Source organism: Cimex lectularius, unplaced genomic scaffold (genome assembly GCF_000648675.2).
Source record: "Cimex lectularius strain Harlan isolate CLEC.00 unplaced genomic scaffold, Clec_2.1 scaffold195, whole genome shotgun sequence".
NCBI lineage: Eukaryota > Metazoa > Arthropoda > Insecta > Hemiptera > Cimicidae > Cimex > Cimex lectularius.
Window position 1 is genome coordinate 407,011 of NW_019392761.1, and position 11,165 is coordinate 418,175.

The 11,165-nt window shown below is 33.3% G+C and overlaps 1 protein-coding gene and 1 long non-coding RNA gene across 9 annotated transcripts in view; one reads left to right on the plus strand and one right to left on the minus strand.

Moving 5' to 3' along the window:
• LOC112127071 overlaps nt 1-4,074 on the minus strand; it is a 12,192-nt gene extending 8,118 nt beyond the window's left edge. For both annotated transcript variants that reach the window (XR_002910378.1, XR_002910377.1), the window contains exon 1: nt 3,477-4,074. This is a non-coding gene — a long non-coding RNA (uncharacterized LOC112127071). The remainder of the gene's footprint in view (nt 1-3,476) is intronic.
• The window catches only part of LOC106663333, an 11,246-nt gene extending 474 nt beyond the window's left edge, over nt 1-10,772 (plus strand). The window contains exons 2-17 of one of the 7 annotated variants that reach the window (XR_001340015.2): nt 27-73; nt 154-210; nt 332-379; nt 1,683-1,736; nt 1,855-1,947; nt 2,008-2,097; nt 2,697-2,759; nt 7,524-7,592; nt 7,835-7,882; nt 7,940-8,029; nt 8,233-8,310; nt 8,373-8,423; nt 8,492-8,581; nt 9,948-10,004; nt 10,066-10,192; nt 10,259-10,770. Coding sequence is in view for 1 of the 7 variants with exons in the window: in XM_014388095.2 (XP_014243581.1) it covers nt 59-73; nt 154-210; nt 332-379; nt 1,683-1,736; nt 1,855-1,947; nt 2,008-2,097; nt 2,697-2,759; nt 7,524-7,592; nt 7,835-7,882; nt 7,940-8,029; nt 8,233-8,310; nt 8,373-8,423; nt 8,492-8,581; nt 9,948-10,004; nt 10,066-10,140 (978 nt within the window). In the remaining 6 variants the exon portion in view is untranslated. Of the gene's footprint in view, nt 1-26; nt 74-153; nt 211-331; nt 380-1,682; nt 1,737-1,854; nt 1,948-2,007; nt 2,098-2,696; nt 2,760-7,523; nt 7,593-7,834; nt 7,883-7,939; nt 8,030-8,232; nt 8,311-8,372; nt 8,424-8,491; nt 8,582-9,947; nt 10,005-10,065 lie in introns of those variants that run through there. The other 6 variants (XR_001340017.2, XR_002910376.1, XR_001340016.2 and 3 more) reach the window with 6 other exon arrangements.
• The last annotated feature ends 393 nt before the right edge of the window (nt 10,773-11,165 follow it).

The window sequence follows — 11,165 nt, forward strand, 5'->3', positions numbered from 1 at the left end:
TAAACATATAATTTTAATATATTTAGGAGACACAAATCAAGATAAGCGGTCATTCTAGATGAATTTTAATTCTGTAAGTTGAAAAAGAGAATATTTCATTCAATAATATATTTTTTACATTTAAAAATGTTCATTTCTTCATCCATATTGCAGGATTGCGAGGATAAAGTGGATGTTGTGAGGACAAACAACGATTATACTTCAGATTCAGTCAGTTGTCACAATTAACATAAATTATAGTAGAACTAAAATTCATTTTATGATACAAATACTCAGGGATATTTTGGTAAAAACAAGTGTCAAAATTAATCAAACCGTATTTTGTGCCTAGGTCTACTCTGCTGAAATCGCTAAGCCGACTGATGTTTCACAATGTGTGGTAGGCTTGATAGGTTGATTTATATCTAAATTTTAAAAAATGAAAGACAAACATTGAAAAACAAATTGTATAAATAGTTGCGCAAAGGTTAGCCTTATTATATACAATTATAATCATATAATAAAGAACATATATGTTATAATTTGAAAAAAAGGAAAAGTAAATACTGTCAGGAGGGTTTAACGTACTATTTGTTGGGTGTCGCAGACCATTTTGCGATACGTTTTTCACATTATTTAGAATTGAAAAATCAAAAGGCTATGCCAGGATTCGAACCTAGAACCTGTACCATGGCAATACAAGTCAGACCACCCTCAACGATTCTGCCACCAAACTGTTGTAATTACAATAATTAAAATCTATTTTCACCTTTGATTCAAAAGTAGAGTTCTTATCTTACAGCAGGGTTTAACATCCAACTACACATTGGCTGTCCTGGACGAGAGTTCAGACTCCTTCGCAATACGTTTTTCATACTATTTTCAATTATAAAAACCACGGTATTTGAACCCACAACCTCTAGTGTGGCAATACGAGTCGGACACCAACTATTAAGGCTATGCTAATTTGAAATACATAATAAATTTATTTGAAATATAGTTTAACCCATTCATTAAAAGGTTAAAAATTTAAATAATTCCTGTCTTAAGAATTAGGCATATCGACCACTTTTTTACTCAGGAATAAATAATCTGGATACACAGTATAGTATGAATAAATAAAAAAAGTCTTCAAAGAAATTTGAAATCTATTAAAAACATAATTATGTCAATGTGTAGACATAAGATTCTTTTGCCCTGATGAAGACCTTAAAATAGATCAAAAGCTTGGTTGGCTGTAAGAATTGATGGTGTTTTCAGCCAGATCATACCATGATCCAGATTAATTGTAATTCCTGTCTTACAGGAGGGCTTAACGTCCAACTATACATTCAATGGTAGACCACTTTGTAACACCATTTTTATACTAATTTCAATTAAGAAACCTTGGGCTACGCCAGGATTCGAACTCAGGACCACTTGCACGGCATAGGAGTCGAACATCATAACCACTCTGCCACCTTTGTTCCTCATTCATACTTTGAAATAATTATTGTAATTACAATGATTAAAATCTATTTTAACATTTGATTAAAAAGTAGGACCCTGGTTCAAACCACTTCATATTATTTTCAATGCTGCTAGCCTGGCAGTACGAGCCGCATACCCTAACCACTCAGCCACCACAGTCCCCTTTTAACTTATATTATGTTTAATTATTATTCATACACTATACAGTGAATTATTTTATTTTTAAATGCTAGGACCCTATTGCAGAAATTACCCGAAGGACTTCGAATATTTTACAAAGCAGTGAGGTAGGTTTGTGAACTTAATACCCAAAATAATAAATATTTTGAAATGTCAATTCTATTATGTAATAATTGTCGATACAAATAGTCACAAGTTAATGTATTGTATTGTACTTCGCTTTAGAGACAACAAGAAATATCTGATTGTAAATTGATCAGCCGAAGTACAGAAAAAGTACAACCAATTCAAACGAACGTTGTCGATTCTATACAATCCGTAAGCTTTATACAAACATTTGATTATTGCAATGCATAATTAACAGAAATCGTTTTACAGGATTTAACAACAAATGTCAAAAAAGAATATGTTTACAGGGATGAGAAAAGTGAAGACTCGGAAGTTGAAGTTCTCTCTGAACCAGAATCGGTTAGGCCTTTTTGAATTTCTACGTATTATAATTAACTTTTGTTAAAACATTTAGCGTTATTAAAGACAGTAGAATTAATAATTTGATTACCATTGGATTAAATTTACGTAGAATGATTAATTAAAAATATTCTCATATTAGTTTAAAATTTAATGTCTTTTATCAATAAAAAGAGAGAATAGTTTATTCCAAAAGTACTATTAAGATTTTAGCTTGATTAACAGAATGAAAATTACAAAAATATGACAATTAATTAAGGGTTTTAGTTGAGATGAAAAAAGTTAATGGCACGAGAGGGATTCGAACCCACGACCTTCGGCTAGATACGCCACTGCTCTATCACCTGAGCTATTGTGACCTCGATCCACTCGGACATCAACTCCCCATCTCAACCCCACCTTATGAGTTTTTCCTCTTTTTGCCATTTTTTTCAAATGTCGTGTAATCGGTTTGGATTCTTAATGTTCTTCTTCGTTAATTAATTGTCATGTATTAATTGGTCAAGCGGACCACGAAAGTAGTGAATTAATTACAAAAATACTTCATTTACTAAAAGACACAATAATTTAACTTTTTCAATATTTATTATGTCTTTTAGAATATAGCAGACTATAGTGGAAATGGAAAAGTCTCAGATGAACAAAAATTTATCAATCCAGATGTAAGCCATTCCTTAATTAATTCTTTTTTGAAATATATTTAATTATTTTAAAATACTGGCAAAATTTGACCTGTTTTACATACTTTGGTTAAAACAAAATCCAAGTATAATTCAGAAAAAATATTTATCCAATAAGGGTATGATTAAAAAGTTAAGTAATTCCTTTGATACAAGAGGACCACACCATTGGGTGTCATGGGTTAAACCACTTTGTAATACCTTTTATAATTATAATTAAAATGACATGGACTATGACGGCATTTAAACCCAGCACTGCTAGCGTGGGAATTTCATCAGACACCCTAATTGCTCAGCCTTAATTAATAAAAAAATAACACGCTTACTTTGTTATCGCATAAAGGCAAACAGAAAAAATTAAAAACTATTGTATAGGCCAACTGATGCCTTGTTTATCGCAAGTTACCATGACCAGTTAGCTGATTTTCAGTCAGTCTGTCTCCATCCATGGCAGAACGTTTTACTCCATTTCTCGTTATTTCTCCAAGTTTTATTTCTACTTGTCACGACGATGTTAACTAAAACATTCACTTCGCTCCATTTTCAATGGTTGGATCGATTAAGATCGAACAAGGACCAGGAATCTGTTTTCAGAAGTAGAGAGACCTCTTCGAGCCAATCCTCAGGCCTGGGCGAGTGGCAGAACGACGTCTGGACAATTCCTCAATAAAAAAGAAAGGTAAGCCTTTAAAAAATTACCTTGGTTCCTCGTTTCAACCACCTTTACAGCTGAAAACATCTTCAGATCGTAACGTTGGTTCTCCGGGCCACGATATCGTTTATTTCGATTATGTCCACTTAATTTCTCTAACTTTGCCTTTTTATTTAAAAATTCAATTTCAGATTCCCTGCAAATCATCCTTTTATATATTTATTAAAGCAAATTTTGACGTAGGTACTGCAAAAGGCTGAAGATAAGTAAGAACACGTTCGGTTTATGCAAGAAGGATTAACATGATAAAAGGAGCCTTTCGCTCAATTATTTACATTATGCAAAGATTTTGTCTCTAATCAAAAGTTGAAGAGGATCAGGTTTATGGTCTTGAATGAAGTTACAAATTTATGCCAACAATTCGCCGAGCTTTCGCGACATATAGTCCCTGATGATGCGACTATATGTCGCGAAAGCTCGGCGAATTGTTGGCATAAATTTGTAACTTCATTCAAGACCATAAACCTGATCATCTTCAACATTGAAAAAACTGGTCAATCTTCTCCATAACACTAATTAAAAGGTTTAAATTTTAATTTAACTTTCTCTCAAACATTATATTGCATTTATGTTTTCATTTCTTCAATAAAGTTTTTCGAGAAGTTTTCTCATTTATAGAAATGATAAATGATGGAGTGAGTGTGGTGTTCAATACTTTTTAAAAATAATATATTTATTATTATATTAATTAATTATTAATATATTAAAAATAATAATATTTCAAAAAATATCAGCGGTTTCACTTTGGCAATTCATGTCGAGAGACGTGGTTGTAGAAGTCCTTCAACCTGATGATGAGCTAAAAGGCTCAAAATCCGGATCGTTGCAAAACAACTTACTATGAGTAGGAACTATCCTTTTAAAAAGTATTTCTCATTTATTTTTATTAGTTCTGTTTTATTGTTACTACTGTCGAATAATATACATAACTGTTCCGAAATTTATTTGAGCTCTTGTCATAAAATTCTTCTCCTTCCAAATTAATCCTCCTTTTCCCAACCATCTTTAGTTTTGAATTGATATGGGGGAGGGTTCAAAAGTCAAATTTCAAGTAATAAAAACTAAACGGGAAACAATTTTCAGCCGCCCTCAAAATTACTGCCTAACCTTCAAAAGCATAAATCATTCTAATTACAAATAGTTTACCACCTTCTATGAAAAGATTGATGTCCTAGAGCAAGATTTTGACTCAATAAATAATCAAATAATTGAATTTAATGCCAACTCATCAAATGAGGAATAATAACGTGAAATTTCTCAAGCTTAAAACTCCTTTGATGATCTTTCTTATAACATGCGTAAGACTATTTAAATTTTGCTAACCAAATTACTGAACCTGTCCCTGAAACACCACAGAATTTTACAATTTGTGATAATCTTCAAAATCAACATTCCCACCATTTCAAGTAATAATGAAGAGTGGCTGAGTCAAATCTTTGTTTGTCAAAATAAATCTCTGAGGTTGAAAAGTTTGAATACTTGCAAATATATCTAAAGTGCATAATCCTAGGAACTACCGACCAATAGGGATAAGGATAGGGCCAATAAGTCTACTCTCAATTTTCTCTAAAAATTTTGAAAGATCTTGGGTCTTATATTCCAGAAACTCAGTTTGGCTTCAGACGTCAGCATTCTTGCCCACAGCAACTGCACCATATCACTGATAATATTCTTGACGTTTCTGATAATAAACAAATCTGTCGAGGGCTTTTTCTAGACACTGAAATGGCCTTTGATAAGGTATGGCATGATGGTCTTATGTACAAAATGAAGCCAATGCTCCCGGGCATACACTTCAGAGTTTAAAATCCTACTTAGAAAGAAGAATATTCACTGTAAAATGTCGTACTGCATACTCAAAAAATCATGTATCAAATCAGGAGTCCACAAGGAAGCGTCCTAGGCCCCTTATTGTATCTTGTGTACTCATCGGACTTTCTAAATCAGATAGTTTAGTTACATCCCAAATGCAGACGATGTTGCTGTCCTAAGCGTTTGACATAGAAACACACCAGCTTTACCCTTGCAAAACTTCACCGTAAAAATTTCCAAATGGTGTAAAAAGTGGAGAATAATCATGAATGCTGAGAAGTTGAATTTGGTTGTCTTCGCGTAAAAGATGTACAACTGTAAACGATAACCCTAAACGGTAAAACAGTCCCTAATGTTGAGCCTGTCTGCTATCTAGGCCTTACTCTTGACAGTAAACTCACCTGGCGCATACATATCAATGACATAACTAAATGTGCCAGAACTAAATTTTATGCTTAAAATCCATAAGTGGCCTTCACCATTGCCACTACATATTAAGAGGCTCTTGTAGTTAGCTCTAATACAGCTATGGAATATGGTGTTCAGCAACGAACAGCCCCAAAAAAAAGAGTGCAGACTAACCAAAATAGATTTTAAAGGCTAGTAACATGTGCCCAGTGGTTTGTCAATAATTCTACCCTGCATAATGACATGTAAATACCAGAAGTTGATCACGTTAAGGCAAGCTAAACACATCTTCACGCCTCATTAGTAGATCATGCTAACCCAACTCTCCAGCACATATCAGACAATCCACCATCACCAAGGAATGAAAGACCCTTTAAAAAGGAAGACATAATGATCTAAAAATAAATTAGAGATCTTATCATTTTTATATTAGAAATATTGACTACTTTTTCACTCGTAAACACTGGATCGAGGTAAGAAAGAAAAAAGGGCAAAACAATAATAAATATGTCATTTTGTAGACATATTTACGATTGTTTTTCCCAGATGACCTTAAAATAGGTCAAAACTTGGCAGTAACAACTGAATTTGCTTCTTTCTTAAGACCATACCTTGACCCAGAGTATATGCGTATGTATGTGTGATTGTTAAATATTGTATCTATACTGTTTTTGAGCACTTAATTGATTTGTTAATTCATTTATTATTTTGTTCGTCTACCTACTGTTTACAAAAATGAAGGTACTTGAGTTATCCTCTAAATAATTAATTCTGTGAGGAACATTAGTGAATGTGATACCTCACTATAAGCGCCGTGTTATTTTTTATTAATTAGTTTTTTGCTCAACTATAAGCATATTGTTTATGTACAAAAAGATATTTTAAATTTTAAAACAATCCCAAGGCCTGTAAGAAATTTAATTCCATTTTGCACTTGTTCCACTGATCTTTAGTTTCAACCCCAAATTAAAATGTTTTCCTCACCCTTATCCCTCTTCGTTTATATCTTAAGTCTTCTCTTTATTTTTCCACCCAGAAGCTTTCTAATTTTGTTATAATCTCAATTTTATATTTAGACCTACTGCGGCGTTGTTTTTGCCCATAAGTTACCAAAGGAAGTTAGGCTTATGATTTCAGTCAGTTCTCTGTATATCATACGCGGCACCACATTTTGCTCCATTTCACGTTATTTCTCCACGTTTTATTTCTACTTGTTCGCGAAGGAGTTCACTAAGACACGCATTTCTCTCCAGTTTCAATGATTGGATTGACTAATATCAAGCGAGGAGCCAGGAATCTGTTTTCAGAGGCAGTGAGACCTCGTCGAGCCAATCCTCAGGCCTGGACGAGTGGCAAAATGACATCTGGACAATTCCTCAATAAAGGAGAAAAGGTGAGCCTTTGAAAAATTATCTTGGTTCCTTGTTTCAACCGTCTTCAGGCCATAAGAGTCATGGTTTTTGTGAGATCAGAGTTGACATAGTTTGGTAGTTTCCAGTCATCCTGGTTTGCCTCTCCTCGCTGGTTTGCTCTGCCAGACTTGGTCACACAACTGCTTCTGACAGACCGAAGCAGTAATAATAGGCAAAGATGATCAGAAAGAACAAACTACATGCCTGATGGATATTTATTACATAATTCGCATGCCTTTATGGTTGAAATGATTATGTTGATAATGTGTAACTTCAGTGGGTAGGACGGACAATCTGATGTCTAACCCCGATTGCCAATGTCAACGAGTCATATCCCACGAATAAAATGTGGATCTATATTCTATAAAATCATATTTCTCTTAATATGGTATATTTTTTTAGTGTTTAGCTGACACCAGAGTGGAAGCACAAACAGCAACTGAAAAAATTCATGACGCAATCACTTTGCAGGTGGGTAATAAATAAATTATTAGACTACAACGAGGTAAACTATATTTTTTTAAAAAAATTTTATGACAAATATACAATAAATTTTAAAGCAGAATATAATAAAAATAGTGAGGTTTCTTGGGATCCTAAAGCTTGGTCGTTTCCAATCCAAAATCACTTACCGCCTGACCAGAATAACAATAGGCAGATCAAAATGATCGGGAACGACTAAGCTACATAAGCTACAATCAGATTTGTTGTAGGTGCAACGTTACAACAGTTCAATCTCAGAAATAACTCAGCCATGTGAGGTGAAGTCTTTTGTATGAACTAATTGTAAATTTTTTGACAACTGACAAATTTTTCAGAAATTAGAGAAAAACGAATTTAAACATTATTACTACAAAGGAAGTTTAAGTGATGATTCTGACGTTGAAGTGCTCTATGAAACAGAATGGGTACCTAGTTTTTATTCCCTCTAATCACAGTATAATCGTGTAATTGAATTTGTAAAAAAAATAACTTGTTTTATACAAAACATGAAAGTATTTTTTTTTTTTTATAATTGATGCCTATGAGTTTTTTCAGCGTATAGCAATGTCAATCAATTTTAAACTTACACTAATAAAATAACTCAGGTGATTTTGTTGTTATATTACAGAATAGTCGGGTGTCAGCCGACACTTGGGACAATATAAATTCACCACATCTACAAAAGCAAGGTTTGGCATGTTTAGAGGTAAATTTTTAAATTGTTTAGTTATTGCGTCAAAATGTGTACATATAATTGTAAAAATTCAGACTGTGCATAAAAAACTACTACCTACACCAGCATTTCCAATTCAAACAGATGTAAGTTTATATTTCAATAAAATATTTAAGTACTGAAAACTAGCTTGTATTTTGCATTGTCTTTTCAGGATTTAGAGGATGGCGGGAAGAGAAGTGATGTCGAATCAGGCAACTGCAGCAAAGATTCTGAAATTGAAATAATATCCAAATCAGAGTTGGTTCGTCTTTAAATTTTATCTATCAAGCATGCTTTGTATACTTTAATCTAGGTCTTAAAATCTCCTTAAAAAATATATAAATAATAATGAAGTGTACAGTTAAGAATCTTCTTAGGATTTGAAATTTTTTCTGCTTAATTTGGTGCATTCTGTTGCTTCTTTCCTTCCAAAAGATGGCTAGATGGTTCTTGAATTGTTTGTGTCCAAAGAGTAGAATCCACTGTTTCCTTATTTTTGTCCTCATTGAGGTACTCATTGATAGTATGAATCCCTATGCCACAGAAGGTCTCAGGACTTATCAGTGTGTAGCAACTGCTTTCCTTGCAAGGGCTGCTTCTTAATTTCCCTCTACTCCTACACGTCCTGGGACTCAGCAGAGATTTATTTTGCATACTCAAATAAGGGAGTAAATTAGGAATTTTTCACATATTAAATAAAAGAAGGTGGATGGACAGAACTGTTGGAGGGTGTAAAAACAGCAGCAACTAAACTGAGATATCCAGGACAAGGTTTGATCAAGGACAATCCCAAGGTTTTTACGGTGGGACAAAAGAAGAAGAAAGTTAACTGGAGTTGGAATGATAGGTGGTAAGGACTAGGAGTGAACTGGATCCACATAATAACCTGGGACTTTTGTTTATGTTCAAGTTAAGCCATTTTCAATGACTTCCTGAATTCAATTGCAGGAGGTGGGAAAGTAAGGTTAATTTGGGAGTCATCTACGTAAAGGATAGGAGAGCAATATTTGTAAGGATTTAGGAAAATATTAATGTAGACCATAAAAGAGAAGCGGAATGTTTGAACCTTGAGAGATCTCAGAAGTAACGGAGAAAGGAATGAACACACTATCAAATACTTAAAGAAAATCAAAGACAAAAATGATGATTTTAAATTGGTCAGTAACAGTCTGTATGTCAGTGGAGATTTTTAGAACACGAACCAAGACAGAAGCTAGATTAAAAGAGAGCAAGGGGATTTGAGTTTTCTATGTAAACATTTGTAAATGGACTAATTTTTAAAAGAAGTTTTTATCAAGGTTAGAGAGAATGGATATTGGATAGAAGTCTTTTAAAAAAGTGGGATTAGGAGTTTCACAATAAATTGATTCCATGATTAAGAAATATGGAATGCTGACAGGAAAATTGAAAATATTTAGGAGAACGGAAAAATGGGAAGATTAATTCTGTCTGGAAGGGACACCAAAAGCTTGCTAGTATCAAACGATCCGGAATTCAATCATTAAATGGCAGGCCTGCTTCTGCCAGCTGGTTGGATGGCTTCTTGATTTCATCCTCCTCTCACCTGTTCAAAAAAAAAAATTAAATGCATTTTCTTGTATAAAACAATGAATATTTTACTTTTTCAGAGCATCAGAAGTGAAGGAAGCGAATTTGGAAATGCGTCTGGCTATCTGAAACGAAAAGTACATCTCTGTTAATAATGTGTTTTCCATGTGTTTAATTATTTTCCATTTTTAATTACAGCCTACTGGTTCTCTCCTGTCTGACAGTACTAAACGATCAAAAAGTGAAGATTTCCTAAACAGTAGAAGCGACTGAATTGAATGGGAAAACATGAAATTGAATTCTGCATCTAATCCCTCATAAAATGGTGTATAATCGAATTATGAATGTTTTGTTGTATAATTTGTTGTTGTAATCATTTTCATTATTTCAGTGTGATGGCCATTATGCTTCTACAATATTTTTAACATTTTTTCTTTCTAATCAAAATTTTGTGCTACTTCATTTTTTACTGTTAACAACATTCAGGTTTATATTGTTAGTATTTTTTTTTTTTTAATACAAATTCATTTTCAATCAAATTAGGTGGAAATACATACTTTAGTTTCTTTGGAACAATTTTTAAAATTATAGGACAGAGTAAATGTTTTACTGCATAAAAATGTACTTTAAACATTCCTTTTTAAGTTTACAACAGTAGTAATTAACTGTAAAATACTGTAAATTGCTATGTGAATGTTATTCATATTATTAACTGAAGAGTTAAGTGAAGAGTGACTTAACAATAATTACTTTTAAATTACCTCATCTAATTTCTTTATTGGATCATTTGCATTGTTAATTTGCACTTATCAATCCCACTAGCTTATTCAATAATTGTTTGTTTGAACTTTTCTTTTTAAATTACAGTTTAAGTTAATTGTTCAACTAATAAATTTTTTTATGCACATTTTCTATATACATTTTTTTGTCTGGTTATACCTACTACTGTTAAGGGTAGGGATAAAAGAGGCAGCAACAAGGCCTACTGCACCTCGACCTGAATAGATCTACTGTGCTCCCCTGTTATTTATAACTCGCTGGCCAGCTTCAGATTATTAACCAGCCTCCACAACTTTGCCAGCGGCTCCTTGGTGTAGGATTTTCATTGTGGTTTTTCTTGTCCTAGTTGCAAAAACCTGCACCTACATAGATCCTCATAGAAACATAAAACGTGTTCTGCAGTCTCCTCCTCTAGTCTGTACCTCTATCCGGTGCCCTTAAATGGCAGTGCCCTGTCAAGAGTACAAACGGAATCCTGGTTCGGTTGTGGTTCTTTTGTATGTTTTGAGGATGGTCCT